Genomic DNA, 16,902 nt, shown 5'->3' on the forward strand with positions numbered 1-16,902 from the left:
TGAGAGAGCTGCCTTTGCTCCAGGGCACACACACAGCAGCAATGATGTGCTGAAAATTCATCCCTGCCCCTGCCTGCCAGCAACATATCCATGCCAACACCATGTGATAAGAGCTGATAGTACACTGCAAGCTCGGGTACTTTAAGCAGCTGCCCTGAATGACAGTTCCTGCTTACCAGTTAAAAAGGATGTGAAACTCACTCTTTCTGTGCCTACATATGTCTCTAAAGAGGACAAGAACAGCCTGTGGTGTGAGAGTGAAGCACAGGCACAATCTCACTGGCCTTCATCACCCAGCGAGTCCCTTCTGCAGGATCATCCCTGCACCTGTCTGACTTTGTGCTTGCTCTTTTTACCTCAGCATGCTTTGCCCTTAAATCCATCATTTATGTTACCTAATCAAGGATGAGATACTGAATGCTATTCAAGCAGCATGCTGCCATTACTGGAGGAAAAAGCCAGCAGAGTCTCTCTTGAGTGCCCAGCAGGTTTCCTACCCTGGCCTGCCCAAGTCTGAGCCAGGCCCTCCTCAGGAACTCTAAGGGGCCTTGAGCTTTCTACTCTAACACAGTTCCAAGACAACAGCACACACACATTTTTGGAGCAGCTTCTGACCAAAGAATTCAACTACTCAGTGAAAAGAATTCAAGGTCAGATGAAGTTTGAAATTTAAAAAAAAAAAAAAAAGAAAAAACAAAAAGCAAGTATTCTGATCCACACTTCACGAAACATTTTAATTCCATAAGAAGAACATCAACAGAAAGAAAGAAATCAAACATACTAGAATAACTCCTTACACAGAGAAGGCCTGTTGGGTGTCTGGAAAAAACTCTGCAGTACCAGAGCTCTCTTGACCAGAGTGGTGGATTTCATCCCTTTAGGATAGTTCAAAGAGATATTCTTGTATGAGATACAAAACACCAGGGTGTGCCATATCATTAATGTATTTAGTACTCTTTAGGGGGTGCAGGCATGCTCCTCATCTCTCACACTCAACCTCTCCCACACAAATAGAAACTCAGACACAGGCAAGCAGTCCCTGTTGGAGGGACTGTCCGGTTTGATTTGTCCTGATTTGTGCTGCCCCACCACTCCTGAGCGGGAGGACTCTACAAATAAGGTGACCTATTCCTGACAAAACAAAAAGTCTGTTTCCTTTCCTTCCTCGCAGAGTGCTAGACTGGGGATAATTCTGGAGAATTTCACTAAGTGGCTCAAGGATGTAGATGGTGTGGCTCTCCTACCATTTTGACTTTGCAAGCCTTTTGAAAGTAGTATGTGGAGTTTTGCCATGTTGTACTGCCCTGCCCAGTTCCAGTGACCTCTGCCATCCCTTCTGCCCTTAAAGACCTGTTGTTTGTCATTTTTTTCAGATTTATGCACTAGCTGAAGGCAGAGCAATGAAAACAATGCATTGCTAGGGGTGAAAACAACCATTTCCACATCTCAATTTGCACGCTTTGCCATCGAGATGCACAGGACAGTAACTGCTTCCAGGCAGAAGCTGATGAGATACTAACACACGAAACTAAAAAGATTAGAGAAACGTCTGATTAAAGAACATATGAGAGTCACGCTGCGCATCACTGCTGACTGCAGGGCTTCTGAACGACTGCCAGAGGAATATAATCCAAAGGTGCAGCGTCGCCAAAAAGCGCAGCTGACTCTCGGAGCGTTGATGTCGCAGGAGCCGTTTCTCCTCCCGGAGCGGTGCTCCCGAGGGCGATAACCTCGCTGCCCACCGCGCCGCTCCCCGCCCGTGCCGCATCCCCGGGCCGCTGCCGCCGCTCCCCGCGGGCCCGGGGCTCCGAGCGGCTCCGGCGCCGGCGGCGGGGAGCGGACCCCGCGCCCGCCGGGATGCGGGCCCGCCTGGGGCACGGAGCCGGTTCCGGGCACGGCAGCTCCGGCCCCCCGCCCGCGGCCCCGCCGCTCCGCCGGGCCCCCGCCCGGGCCGCGCCGCCCCCGCCCCGCGGCCCCTGCCCCGCGCAGCCCCGGGCCCGCCGCCGCCCTACCTTCGTGTACAGCTCGGAGGCTGCCATGGCGCAGGGCGCGGGCGGGCGGCCCCTCTGCGGCAGCCCGGCGGCGGGAGGCGGAGGCGGGCGGGAGGAGGAGGAGGAGGAGGAGGAGGAGGATGCTCAGGCGGCGGCCCGCGCCATGTTGCTGCTACCTGGCGGGCTCTGTGCATTGTGGGAGCGGCGGCGGGGACGGGCAGCGGCGGGCAGGGACGCGGGGCGGGCGGCGCCATGCCTCCCCCCGGCGGGCGGGACGCGGCCCCGGCCCGGCCCGGCCCGGCCCGGCCCGCGGGGGCTCCGCGCTGCCGGACCCCGGGGCATCGCTCCGTGGGGCTGCGCGCCCCCCGCTTGGAGCCGGAACCGCTATTCCCGCTCTCCCTCGCCATCCTTTATTTATTTTTTTTTTTCTTTAATTAATTTTTTCTCTTCTACACTGAACAAATTACTCGTTGTGTCATCAGGGATGTTTATAATTTTGTCTGGTCCCCAGCCCGTGCCCTGCACGGCGGGCATCACCAGGCGCACCGAACCGTCCCTTCCTTTCACGGCCGCCGGTCCTCTCTCAACGCAGGCGGGAGATGAGCCTCGTCTCACTGGATCTACATCTGTGTCACAGCCTGCTGGAGCCTCTGTGTGCCTGGCTGCCATCCTACCACCCACCCATCCAGTTATTCCCATTGTGCATTTGGCATGTATTTCTCATGCTTTCTTCTTCTCTCCAACTCTAATTGCATCCTTCAAATTGTTTACAGCCTCCTTCAGCTTGATTGCATCTGTCATTCAAAGCGTTACTGAAAGCATGAAGGGAAATGGGTCCAAACCAGTTCCTTCAATAATTAAGTGCATTCTCACCAAGACACGGAGGTACGCATCTTTGAAAAGTTTAACATCAATGTCAAATGGGAATGGAAAGTGTAGTCCATGTTCCAGCAAGGTCTCAAGATGACACCCAACTCCTTTATGATTTATTAATGACTGATTTGTACAGCTCAGGTTATGGCAAGGGTTCTTTAGACAACAGAACTGAAGCTATTACTCTCTTTCTTTCTCTCCTTTCCCTTTCCACCCTGGAAATCATCCTACTAGACCAAGTGTTCCAAAATACAAAACAAGTTTGAAATAGGTAAGTTTGCCACACTCTCCACCAAAGTGCTTTTGACTATTTATCCTCTCAGAATTCATCTGTTCAGCTAACAGCTGTGTATTCAGTGTGTAGTATCTGCACTGCCCCTGAAACTCAGCACTGCCGAAGAAACGGACAAACCTGTTTACAGAGAAACTGAACCATGGAAGCAATGGGTCAGAAATAACTCATTAATGTAGTAACAGAGAGAAAACACCATCCTGATTCCCAAAACAAACACTCCCAATAAATGCTTAGCTGGACTTTACTGCTGCTATCTAAAAGGAAGGAGATGGAGAAAGTAGCAAGCACAAAGAGAAAACAGCCAAGATGAAAATATGTAGCTTACACAGAGTTGTTTGTATTAGGTGCGGGTATATGGCCTTCACAACTAGGAAACAGGTTAGTAAATTCAAAATAGAGATCAAAAAAACACTTGATTCTGCTGGGACAGTTCAAAATGATGTGAACAGAATTAAAAAAAGACATTCCTTGCCATGTTCTGCCAGTCTGTGCAGGCTTATCAACCATGATTGCAGTTGCTGTCCCACACCAGGAGGCTGACTCCCAGCAGAACTGGATATTCTCTCAGTGGTATAAGAAGCCCAGAATGGGTTCCTGGGAACGGCTGTCCAGGCCAGGGGCGGGGTGCTGGCTAAACAGTTTGCATAGCTGCTCTTCATCTGTCTGCCAAGGCAAACCAGAGATCTATACTAAAGCTACCAGTCCTCTTCCACGTGCAACACTGGAATTACAAACAATTGAAATTTCAGTTTTGTTTTCAGAAAGGAGCTGGACCTCCCCTCTGGGTGATGCTTCATATCCGGTATTTTGAACTTTCCTCAGAATACCTATGCTAAATTCAAAAACACTCATTGCAGGAGTGTGGGTCATTGATCTCAGCCATTCACAGCTGGAGCTCAGGAGCCAAATGTAATTATAAGCCACAGCAAAAAATAGATATCTGAGTCCAAAATATGCTATGATTTGACACAATTTGCATAAACCAGGATTTCAAACCTGCCATTAAGGACAGGAATTGGGGGCACTGAAAATTGCCAAGGAATCTGTTTGTATCGTATCCAGACCAACTACTTTAAAATGTAACTCCTGCATCAAATATTTGCTGGCAAGATTTTAAAAGAGTTAAACTCTTATCTTGCACATCACCTTTTTGAAAAGATGGCATTTTTTTCAGAGCATACATCCCAGGGTGTTCCAAATAACAATGTATAGGTGATGCAACTGATACAGTCTGCATGCAGAATTTTATATTGAATTTTTATGCAATTTATGTAACTTTTTTTCAGCAGTTACAAAGCATCTGTCCTATCTTCTTTCTTACATCTGTGTTCCATTCCTATCTATGATCTGTTCAACTGTGGCAGAGAAATTCCCTTCTCACACAGGACTTCCTCTTCTGCTGTCACACTATACAATGAGCGAGCAGCGAGTTCTCTGCCAAGCCCATATTCTCACATTAGGAGGACCAGGCCTAGAGATTTTAGCTGGAGAAAACAAACAGGACTGGTTTCAGTTGGATGGAACAGTTAAGAACTCTGAAATGTAAAGCAAGAGATATGTAGGAAGAGAGACAGCCATGTACCATGCAGGTACACACAGAGTGTTAATATAACCCTGGGGACTGAGCTGTGTAAATAACACCCCTTGGACCTGGAAGCTGTGCAAAGATCAGCGCCCAAGCCTCAGGCTGACAGGGAATTTGGTGGGAATTTTTTCCAGCATTGTGGTTTCTGTAAATGTTGCCATATTTAGGGCAACAGTCTAAAGCAATGCAAACTGCTTTGCACCAAGCTGGTTCCCAGACATCCCCTTCACTCAGTGCGAGGGACCCAAACAATCATCTGTTACGGAGTTTTCAAACAATAAGCTTTAATTGCCTTAATAGAAAAATAAGCACTGAAATATATATAAATGTGATTACATTAAAGTAATTCTGTAGTCTAACATACTAGAAATCAAAGCCCAGTCATATTTTTAATGATACAGAGTAGCAAGATTTAGGGTTTAGAAATTTTCCATAGAGAATACCGAAGTATCCAGTGTTGTTTAAGAAACCACAGTAAAGATGAGACAAACCTCCACGGTGCAATAAAAACTAAGTAAATCAATTTATTCTGTATACTATACAATGTGTAAGTTTGTAAAGAACAATTGACATTTTTATCACCTTAACATCTTGACTGGGTGTAAATATGTCCAACAAAACGTACTCCTGTGGCCTTTACACAAACACTGTCCTACTACATCAAGAACAATGAGAGGGAAGCCTTTGGTGTTACAGATTTGGGGACATATCTGTGAAGTTGTAATTAATCCACTTAACTATCTCAAATAAAATGTTGGTGCTATCTGCTATTACAAGCCTACATGAGTACTACTCTAACAACTAAACGCTGTCTATCTTTAAAGGCAAGATATGAAAGGGACTGCCAGTCTACAGTGTGGACAGGTTTTCTTTGAAAAAGGCAATTATCAAATGGTAAAACTCATATAATACATTATGTACATCAGTTTGGATAGCTGAGTTATCTTGCTGGAGTAAGCTGAAAGTAAGCATCGATCTGCAGACATGTTCCATTTACTGTTAAGTGACTACTGGACTTAAGTTTTATACAGTGTATAGAATCAAAATAGCTGTGCCTGCTGCTGAGGTCTGTCAGATGTGAAGGCTCATAATCAGTCACTGACCTAGTTAGTATTACAGTACTTCAAATATACACATGGATAATATATTCATAGCTGAATTTGTACTAATCTTAGGAACTGCAAGTCACTGAGTGAGCATCGGAAGAGCTTGTGTTGTCCAACCAGCAGGACAAGCCGAGTTGTAGCTGAGTGGAATGTTTCAATTTAAATGGCTATCTTTTTAAACCTTCCCAAACATCAAGAGAACTCACCTTAGGGGAGCTACAGAATAGTGGCACCAGACAATACACAGCAAGTCACCTTAAGTTGTTCAACATTTGTTTCAGGCCCAATCCTATCATTAAGTTTCAATTTCATTTATACATAGAAAAATAAAGAGGGATTTTCACATTAGAACAAACATTTATAAAAAGCACCTTGCTTCAATATTTCCAGTTTCCTTGTTATTCTTCCAGCCTATTTACTTAAAGAAGTCAAGTAGGTCCATTTCTTCAAACTTGTCTGCAAAAACCACAAATTATTTGTAATACTAGTGATGGATAAGGAATAGAGACAGGCTTGACAAAGCCCATTGCACTACTGAAAAAGGGCTATACAGACTTGAAAAGAATCAGGTTAGCAATTTTGCAATTCTCTGGAATTGCTTCTCTGAAACAAAAACATTAGACACCGTATATTCTGATCAAAACAGGACCAAATAAAGACTGTTCAATTTCTCTTGACCATTTTGTTTGCCTCTAGAAGAGAGCACTGCTGAAGATATGGGCCAGCATTGGTTTTGACTAGCAGTCCTTTATACCCCAAGACCTTTCTGAATACGTCAGCACAAAGTACAAGCTTCTAAAAACATGCATCTTTAAGTGTTCTCTCTTATAATACTCACATCAGTGCTTTGTTTCTAACAGGCTGTTTCCAAACTACTTTTGAAAGAAAAAGACATTCAGTAAACTGATCTTTTTAAAGTTTCTTGTTCTCCCAAAGACAGTGAAGGCTGTGAGTACCTAAATGAAAATAAATTATATTATGGATCATACTCCACTTTCAATATTCTGATTTCATTGAACTAACATGTTTTAAATGCATCAATTCACCTGACTAATATAAACTACGTATTTTTTCTATCTAGTACTTACAACCTTCATCATAAGCATGAACTGGAGTTCATTCCTATTTTCTAATATGAAAATTACCTATTTCTCAGTAAGTCATTACAGAAATACCTTTCCAGATACTAGTTTCCACAAACCCAATGAGGGGCTGCTGTACAACAAAGAAAAGGAAATAATTTACTACCTCTTCAGGAGTCCAAGAAAGGAAAAGAGATATCCTTCTGCTTCCAGAAGTCTAAAATAGCCCAAAGACAACTGCACATCAAGCGTTAGTGAGCCTAGATTCGGTGTTTGCCACACAGGGAACTCTCTAGAGCAGTACACTTAGCCATATTCCATGCTAACAGACAGAGCATTTCTGCTTTAAAAGCTTAAACAACTGCTGAACAGAAAGGGCACTTGCCTGCAAATATAGGTACAAATTCCAAATTTATACTTGAACGCTGAATATTGTTGTGAAACAAAATATACAACTGCAAAAGCATAGGGTTGAGTCGAGTGTAAATTGTTTCACGAATTTCAGGTATACAATTTTTACTTCCAGTAGCAAGATTCTGGGCTCTTAGTTTCAGGACAAGACTTTAAAAGGTACAGAATCACTTGTGCTTTGATTGGCACATTATCTGCTTTTTAAAATGTAAAACGAATAGACGTTTGGAAAAGGTTGTGCAAAACTATTGTATTTACAAAAAATGGCACAAGAGTGAATTCAACAGTCTATGCACATGCACACTTCATCCACATCTTCAACAAAAGTGTGTCCTAAGCTACGGAACTGAAAAGAATACCAGCTTCAACAGGCAGTTGTCAATAAGCACTAGGTTCACAAGAGTTACACCAGAATGGGCAAATATTGCCCAAGTAAAAACTCTATTGTTAAAGCTGAAACAGGTTTAAGGCCGTTCAAGTTCAAAAGCAGAAACAAAATTCAATCAGAGCCCTGTCTTTGTTTTTATACATGCTTTACCATCTAGCAACTTGTGGTCTAAACCTCTATTTTAGACAACAAATCCAAACACGGAAGAAAAACCCAACACAACTGGAGGTTATATTAAATACAAATATGCTGTAATTAAGATGAAATAACAAAAGCAGAAACATTAGAAGTTGTAAAACTTGCGATGTCACTTGCTGGAACCAGTCCTACACTAGGAAATGGGCAATATGTACATTTTCAAGTAGATTACATTGCTCTAACCAAACTTGTCCTTTTTAATCAGTGCATTGTTCTCAACTTGTCCAAATACTACGTTTTACTCTTAACAGTATTCCCTTACAATAGCAGCACATGCTATCGCTACCTGCAAAGCTGTCAGTCTCATGACTTAGTGTAAGAAAGAAAAAGGGGGATGTGAGGGTGAGAAATAACTATTAAGGAGAAATAACAGGAATGAGAATAATCATGCAGTTCAGCTGTTCTCGTCAGCCAGCCAGCTTGCTAGCAACAAGAGATGGTTTCCGCTGTGGAAGATCCTGTGGAGTAGGAATATGGTCACCAGTGACTTCTGTCTTGTCAGGAGCTGCAGTAGGCAGTTGTTTATTCTTCATCTTTGCTTTAGCCATGTTGTAATCACCAGAATCAAAGTATTTTTGCTAGAAGACAAAACACATATATTTAAAACTCTGAAATCCTATCAGATGTATACACTGAATTACATTGTTAAACAGACATTTTTTATTTTGAGAAGTTGTAAAATCTCTGTGATTTGTCAAAGTACCTCTATGTTGACTAAAAAAAGGCCTTATCAAGACTAGTAAGCACAGACAGCTGAACTCCTAACATCATTGTGAACAAGAATCTAAACATTATTTTTGCCCTGGTTTTCCCAAAAGGTCATCTCCCACAACTGAAACCTTGGGGTTTGCAAATTTTGTTGCAGTGAACAAGTTCTGCTACACACAATAAGCAAACTATGCACAAATTAAAGCTGGAGAACAGAGCCTGGTCTATCACACCAGAGATCAAAGCAGCATGAAAGTGTGTGCAAACAAGAAAACCTCTTCTCTGCACACATTAAAAGAGTGAAACTGCAATCCCTAAAGTTCCCAAACCAATTTTTTAGTGAAGTCAAATCTACTGTACAGTCCTTCTGAAAAGCACTATGTCAAAGAAATTATTATTCCCCATTCCATTTTTTTTCTGACTACAAAGGTAAATTAAGCTTTAAATTTCCAGTTGAATAACAGTATTTCTTAATATATCAACAAGTTTTTATTAGCATTATTTTTAAGAGTAGACAGATTTCTTAAAATATTAAATTCTCTATGCAGGTCAAAGCCAAATGACTGTTATTTATCCACATCATGGTAAGACAAGGCATGAAATTTCATCCAAGCTCTGCATGAAGTCTGCTCACTGATGCAGCAGACTGCATCAAGTCTGTTCACTGACACATTTTGCAGGAAAAGTTGTGTTGTTTTTACATATTACCATGAGGTCTACCTACCACTAAGATACCTATAACCCATGATTTTGAACAGATTTCATAGGAGGATAAAAAATTAGATTCATGATTAACACCACTAATTACTGCTTAAAATCACAACCATCTCTGAAGAGTAGACCACTTAGTTAGATTTGTGAAGGCTTAGTCCTCAGTCAGCTGAACAGCAGCCATCACAACCTAAGTGCTTCCAGCCAGCACATTGCCACCACAGCCTTTATTCTGCATTAGTACTAACCACCTGCAAAATGCTCAGCAGCAGCAGTTGCTGGACAGAAGTCATTTGAACACCTGATTTAACAGGCCTTTACCAAAGGTGGAGGAGGGTGTTCAGACAAGACCTCCTAGAAGCAGCTTTAAATGTTCCCTGCCAGAGCCCTGAAGTTAACAGATCTATTTCTCCCATAGTCCATCGCACATCTGATGAGGTTTTATTTATAAACCTTCCCAGTTCAATCCTTTTGAAGGTGTAATCCCTATTTACATCACAATGTTCTAGCACTACCTCTGCAGCCTAGACCTCAAGGTAGAACATAATTTAATTTGGAAAAAGGCTATCCCATTTTGCCTTTTAAAACTGAAGCAATCAAAAGAAACTTCTAAACAGCAACTAGGTAGTAACAGAACCATTTGATCTTTAGATGTGATACAGCTGATAGCAGAAATCTTTCTGTCCATCTAAGAGTTCCAAACAGAATTCCATGATGTAGTACCATTCTCATGAGAAAGCGTGCTAGTAATGGTGTGTCCATCAAATGCAGAACATTTCTGGACCGCAAATATGAATTGGCATGTCCTGGTTACCAAACTGAAGATGATCTGGGCAACAGCTAACCACAGAAGAATATCTGAGAAAACCCACCATCTCTCATGCTTCAGGATATCAATCTATTTCTTCCTTTGAGTTATTCCTGTATTTTCCTAACTTTTTCTAGCTTCTCACAGATGGCCTATATTTGATTATCCCTGTTAAAACCAACCACGTCTGTCCAGGTGTCTTCCTGTCAGAAACAGGAAGCACACACACTATCCTCCTCTGTTTTAACTCTCATCAGTGCAGGCAGCCTAAAGCACACCACAAATAAAAAAGCCTCCTCATTTAAGACATTGAGCACACTAAATCAAAATAATAAAAAATAAATGGAATAAAGTTATTATCATCACATCAGGAACTGCAGGAGGCCTATTATGAATTGGAATCCACAAGTTTATGCCATCTTTCATCAAAGCCACAAAAGTCAATTAAGATGGCCGTGGATCTGTCTGTGCTCAAATCTGAAAGTACACGCTGCAAGAGCCTTTGCATTCAATAGTGTATAATTAAGATGAAGATACTGTACAGGCTGTTATTGCTGGTGGTGAGATTATCTCACATTTGCACAAAGTGCAAGCAGTCTTAATTCCTTTATGGCTATCAATCCTTCCTGAGTGAATGCTGGCCTGTTTTCCTGAGATATCATCACAATACAAACTTACCACTCCCTTCTGTGTCTACACATACCCTGAACCCAGTGAAATCTCATTTAGGCTGCCTCTGCCCATGCAGCATAACTCAGAGGGAGTCACTTCATCTACCACCTGCCCAGGCCCAGCAGCCATTACCTCTGCTTCATATCTTCCAACTTAGGAGACAAAGATTATCCAAAAAACCTGCCAACAGTAACAATTCCCAAGGGATGCTACCAGACAGTACAGCATTAGATCATCATTGAAGTCCACCAGCTGGTTTGCGATGGATTTATACTTGGAATCATTGTGTGCACTGAAAGGGCCTAGACAATGGTAAAAAAACCCCACAACGGTGTGACAGCAATGAAAGCAATGAAGCAGTGACAACTAGGGTTATTCCAAGAACACAGTCCTAGCATGCCTGAAAAACATTACATAATCACTCTATGAATAATTAAACTAAAAATCCCCCAGTCAAATAGCTAAGAAAATAAGAGACACTGGTTAGATGTGGAACAATACTGAAATATTAACTCACTCTTCATTCTTCTATCATTATCTTGGGTCTGAGGGTACATCCAGAATTATACAACCATTCATAAAACCACTAATGTCAGATGATGCCTGGTCTAAGAGCAGACACCAAACTTCATGTGCTAGAAACATGGATAAAAGGAGTGGACAACAATTTTGGAGGCATGAGAATGGGCAGGATAAAATCACACAAAACAAGGATGAGTTTCTACTCCTTGGTGTTTACTGTAATGTTTTTTTCAAGTCTATCACTGCAGCTTCTAAGTTTAATTTTTTATAGCAAGTGTGGTTGAGCCACGGATGCTGTAAAGAGCTATCCTGCCAACCTGGCATTTGTTTTACAGAGACAAATTTCTCTTCCTCATATTTTCTCAAAATGTAAGATTCTTAGGACTCTTTCACCATGCAGAGGCCTGTGGAGTAGGGAAAAAAAATCACAGATACAGGAATTTTGGATTTTTTTGTCTATACCCTGTTGGTAATAAAGAACTTACTCCTTTTTGAAGCCTCTTCCTCAAGAAGTCTGAGCCTCCTGGCTTCTGGCCCAGATGAGGGTATCTTGCTTTCAATTTTGCTTCTTCAGCTTTTTCTGGACTTAACACCTTATCCTCCATCTCCTGAAAGACAGTGAGCGATACTGTGAAACATACAACAATGTATATTTATGCAGAACAGCTTTGCAGGTGATACACCCACACGCCCATTGCTGCTACCGAGCAAGCATAACAATTATCTGATTAGACATTTTCATACATTCTTTCTCAAATGCTGACAGCAACTGTAGGAGTTCAGCCTCCCATTTTAGACACCTTTCCTGGAGATACTGAAGATTGCGCACTTCCCTCTCAAAAAAAAAGCAATTTGAATTATTCAATCTTGAAAAAAAAAAGAAAAGACTCAAACAAAACTCTTCTTATTTTGGTCAAAACAAGGGGTCCACTAAGAACAAATATGGAATAGTGAGCAAGAACCACAGGATTCTTTTCCAAATGCCCATTTCATCATCTAGTTGCACAGGCAGATTGCACTTCCACTGCCACTCTGATCTGTATGGCTGCTCCAGCCCTAATGTGTTGATATTCACTGTGAAACAGTCTCAAAAACATGCCTGCTGTTACATTAATAGCAATACTGTGTTTCTCTATACATGTCTATAATTATCTTGAAATTATGAGGATAAAGACAGTTGGGTAGTGCATTTGTGTAAAATAAAATGCCTATTTTATGAATATACTGTAAACCATGGATCTCAAAATAATAATTTAGAGATATTCATGTGGCAAAACTGCAATTTGTTCACTGGCCTCTACTTCACACTCATCTGTTCCATGTCCACATAGCAATTTGATGTATGAAGTACAATTTATTCTACTGGATCGTTTCTAAAATATCTTTCATTCAAAATTCTTGGTTTGTTTTTTCCAGTATTTGGCCACAGCCTTTTTTTTTTTTTTTTAATGAAAACAATTCCTAGTTCAAAGAAAATATGTAATGATTTGCACTGAGTGCTGCAGCACAGAGTTATTATTATCACCTGAAGTCAAAGCAAGACTTTCAGGCAGGAGGTAAGAATTGCCATTGAAATCAGGAGGGTCTATAACTTTCTAGTCCATTCATCTATGACTAAAATTTCATGTCCACTTAGAGCTGCTTAGGGAGCCCCTTCGTAATCTTTACCATGCCTGTCACCATCCTTTGCATTGCATCAATCAGCATGACTGCCTGTACTCCCCAGTTAGGATTTACAAAAACTAATTCAACAGAAAAATAACTATTTATAATTTTTTGGTTTTTTCTTCTCCCCTTGTTGGGCTGTTTTGTTTGGATCAGTTTCCACAGCCTGGATGAGCATGCAGCTGCACAAACAGGTATGTTAACACAGCAGCAAGGAGGACAGGAGCACAGGGAGCTACTGAAGCCAGAACTGCCAAAGAACAAGAGCCACCACCCCACTCGCCTATCCCTAGGTGCTCTTCTCTATCTCTTATAAACCGTTCCAGGTTGTGTAAGATTCGACATCTTTCCGGTAAGATGCCTCAGAAACAAAGTTTTTAACAGATTTAGAATATAACATTATCTAGTTGCTCCATTTGACCAAAACACCTCAAGGACATCTTTGCACAATACAACAGGAAACTGAATTAACAGTTCTCCCAAGGGGAAAAAAGAAACTCTCATAACAATTAAAAAGAACCTTCTGTGATAACAGGAACCAATGCTTTTTATTAGATGAAAATGCAGCTAGGCAATACAACGCAAAATCCAAACAGGACTAAAGGGCAAAGTTTCCCTGACACCACTGAACACAGGACTATACTATTTCTCACTAGGCAATATCACACTAGCCAAGCCCAAGGTTCTCATGCGTTACAAATATCACACAGCAGCTGCTCTCCCTATTGTGGTTCATCAGAATGCCAGCACGGATGGGATTTGCTCAAAAGTAATCCTTTCAGCTCAACACTTTGAACATCTAATGCTGAATCACCGGGTACTCACTGTTAAGCCCACAGACGAAGTATTTGAGGAGGCATATTTTGCCACTAAAAGCCAAAAGGACATATTTTTTAAGACAAGAGGACCAACAATAAATAGCTTATATAAATATGTATTCATGGTGCATCAAAGAAGACATTTATGCAAACTCACAGGGCTGACAAATTACGGCACAGCAAGCAATCCAAACAAAAACATTGTGTTACGCATCAATGCAGCTCAAAAGGATACAGAGCACGGCCGCTTCTTGATGACCAACAACAACTAAGACTCAAAACCCCACAGAACACAAATTATAGAATTTCAATACCACGACTTGGGGTGTAAAACAAAACCAGCTGATGGCAGGTTCAAAAAATACTTAAGACAACAGTTCTTCACGTAAAATACAGTTAAGCTGCAGAACTCCTTTCTGAAGGATACAGGGGGTGCCAAGAATTTAGATTCAGAAAGCAATTCGATGTGTTCATTTGCAGCTCAGAAGCCCTTTAAACCAAATTGCTGAGACCTCGGAGAGTTTTCTTGGGAAGATCACTGCCTGCACGTCCTGATCTTATATTCTTCTGAGGACTAGATGGTACTGAGCACTCTCAGAGATGTGCTGCTGAGCCCCGAAGACTTGAGTCCAAGCCACTCCTACATTCAGAACATTCTCCCTTGAATTACAGAAGCAACAACCAAGTGACTAACAAATGACTGGGGAGTGGGCAGAAATCAAGATATACCACGCTCCTCTTCCAAGTGACAACCACACAAAAGTTATAATTTTAGCACTCCACAGGAATCTGACACAGCTCATGAAGTCATTAAAATGATCTACCAGGAAGGCAGTAGTTACCTAACTCACTTAAAGACAGCTTTTGCTTTTAACCTTTGCAGAGGTTCTAGCAGCATCAGGTTCTGTATCTACTGGATAACTGACCTGAATTACTAAAAAGAAGAGCCATCAGCCTTTTAAAACTCTGCTATGAATTGCTCATCTTTAGCAGAAGACATCAGACAAAATGCAAAGCAGAAAATGGGAAAAACATGGCAACAGCACAACCCTACAGCAAACTGATGTAGCAAAAGCCACTTCAACAATAAAATGCACCACCTCTAAGAGTTTCCTGAAAAATACAGGCTTTTAAGGCAAAAAGAGTCAATCAAATATACGTTCTCCTATGTCCGAAGTTTCTTTGTTTCCGAACTTCCCCTTGCCAGTGTCCTGAGTTTTCACACTGAGAAAAGGAAATGCTGGTCTTTGGCAGATTTTCAGTTTGTATCACTGTAGTTAAAAACATTTCTCGCTCAGCACAAGCTTCTTACAGCATGTCAGAAAGTTTAGAAAAAAGCTCTGATCATGAAAACACTGCCTCAAAGTTCATTTAGGGGCGCCATCTTTTTTAAGCATACATGTAAGTACTGCAAAATGGGTTGTTTATGTAAGTGTTTCAGAGCTAAGAGTTAACTGAGTGTTCAGTTTTGCTTACCCAGACCAATAGTTTCAGTGGAGGTTAATATTGCAATGTCATAACAGCACTGGTATCACAGTATCAGACCAGGACATAATCTCACAGAGAGCAAAGTTCTATTTTATTGATGTTATGTCATTTTTCTTGAACACTTTACCAGAATAAAACTAAATTAGGAGAGCAGCAAGGACCTCTCATCTCTTAAATAAAAGGTAATTTCTCTAAGACTGAATAAGCATGACATTTCAAGACTTCACTCCAAAAGTTCGTTAGGAAAATCAGCCCCAATCTCCTGACTTCATCAGAACACTCTAGAAGGCATTACAATAAACTTGCTGCCACATGTTTAACTATGCTCTTATTACAGAGCTATTCTAGGAGTGCTGCATAGGCCAGGGACTTATTTTTATAGGCTTTGAACAGGAACAGGATCCCTTCAGCAGCCTACCTAGCACGAACGTTAAGTCACACTGCAGAACACACCTATTTAAGGCAGATTAGACCTGACAAGAAGCTGGTTCTGATTACTGCACCTATTGAGAAGGTATCATTCCGTATTAAGCCCGAAAGCTCTACTTGTACGACTCACATCACAAATTGTAAATTAAACAAAAACTTAACAGTTGAGGTAGATTAAGCTTTTCCTTTTAGCGTCCTTCAAAGCAGTACTTGTGTTTCATAACTTCTCCGGATCATAGCCGCGGGGATTGAAACCGGGCTCCCACAGCAATGACAAGACTAAAAAACAAACGGCTTCTTAAAGTCACAGCACAGCCATCTACGAAACCAAATCCCACTTGAGAAATGATACAATTGTTAGCTATAAAGATGACATAAGAGGGACACCACAAGATAACCCAGCCAGTTATTCTTTCTAAAAGCCGTAACTAGCACAGGTCACGGTCGTTGTTCTTTGGATATTTCTGCTCCTGAATTGATTACATTAAAAGCTGAACATTTTTTACAAGTGAAACAAACGTTTAGCCTGCGGATTATGGCTGGTGTCCATCCCGCCGCTGTGACCGTGAGCCGAAGCCCACAGCGCAGGACGGCGCGGCCCGCGGAGCACCCGCAGGGAGCGGGGCCGAGGCCGGAGAACGAGCGAGGGAGCGCCATGGGCCCGGCCAGGCCGGCGCACACGGCCGATCGGCCAGGGAACAGCCGCTCCCGAGCCATCACGGTGCTGCGGCTCCTCCAGCCCCACACGGCCGCGGGCGGCGGGGCCCGTCCTGCCCGGGGGACGCCGCCCGGCCCTGCTGCACTCGGACAGCCCGGGACAGGCGGTGCTCTGAGGGGCGGCCGGGCCCGGGAGACGCTGCGGCCCGCGGGGCTTCCTGGGCTGAGGGAGGGAGAGGCCCGGCCGCGCCGATGGAGGCGGGAGAAGCCTCGCGGGGCTTCTTGTGCTCCTCGGCCCGGCCACCCACCTTCTGCTCCTCGGCCGAGGCGGGCTCGGGGCTCTCGGCAGACATGGCGCCGCGGCAGCGGGACGGCGGGGCCGGGAAGGAGGGAAGCAGGGAAGGAGGGAAGGAGGCGGGCGGGAGGCGCGGCCGCGGCTCCTCCGCGCTCCTGCTGCTGCTGCTGCTGCCGCCTCCTCCCGCACAAGATGGCGGC

General features: G+C 42.9%; 2 protein-coding genes across 10 annotated transcripts in view; both read right to left on the reverse strand.

Moving 5' to 3' along the window:
• Positions 1-2,206, reverse strand: part of MYO5A (myosin VA) — a 96,209-nt gene extending 94,003 nt beyond the window's left edge. For all 5 annotated transcript variants that reach the window (XM_086849867.1, XM_086849865.1, XM_086849869.1 and 2 more), the window contains exon 1: positions 2,013-2,206. In XM_086849867.1, coding sequence (XP_086705993.1) covers positions 2,013-2,039 — 27 coding nt within the window. In that variant the 5' untranslated portion in view covers positions 2,040-2,206. The remainder of the gene's footprint in view (positions 1-2,012) is intronic.
• Positions 2,207-5,243: 3,037 nt separating this feature from the next.
• ARPP19 (cAMP regulated phosphoprotein 19) lies at positions 5,244-16,902 on the reverse strand. 5 transcript variants are annotated; one of them, XM_086848895.1, is made up of 3 exons: positions 16,716-16,902; positions 11,836-11,958; positions 5,244-8,507 (listed from the first exon to the last, which is right to left on the reverse strand). In XM_086848895.1, the coding sequence occupies exons 1-3, from the start codon at positions 16,758-16,760 to the stop codon at positions 8,337-8,339; spliced, it is 339 nt and encodes a 112-aa protein (XP_086705021.1). In that variant the 5' UTR covers positions 16,761-16,902; the 3' UTR covers positions 5,244-8,336. The 5 variants fall into 5 exon arrangements, with proteins under 5 accessions (XP_086705021.1, XP_023801007.1, XP_023801006.1 ...); XM_023945239.2 differs by lacking the exon at positions 16,716-16,902 and adding an exon at positions 14,346-14,514; XM_023945238.2 differs by lacking the exon at positions 16,716-16,902 and adding an exon at positions 14,151-14,514.

Source organism: Cyanistes caeruleus, chromosome 13, assembly GCF_971803275.1.
Source record: "Cyanistes caeruleus chromosome 13, bCyaCae1.hap1.1, whole genome shotgun sequence".
Classification (NCBI taxonomy): domain Eukaryota; kingdom Metazoa; phylum Chordata; class Aves; order Passeriformes; family Paridae; genus Cyanistes; species Cyanistes caeruleus.

Bases quoted from the DNA above. Each gene is read 5' to 3' on its own strand.
- ARPP19 (XM_086848895.1), bottom strand. From the start codon at position 16,760: ATGTCTGCCGAGAGCCCCGAGCCCGCCTCGGCCGAGGAGCAGAAG. The intron at 11,959-16,715 runs GTGGGTGGCCGG...ACTGTCTTTCAG, and splicing joins CCTCGGCCGAGGAGCAGAAG to GAGATGGAGGATAAGGTGTT. The intron at 8,508-11,835 runs GTAAGTTCTTTA...TTTGTCTTCTAG, and splicing joins GGAAGAGGCTTCAAAAAGGA to CAAAAATACTTTGATTCTGG.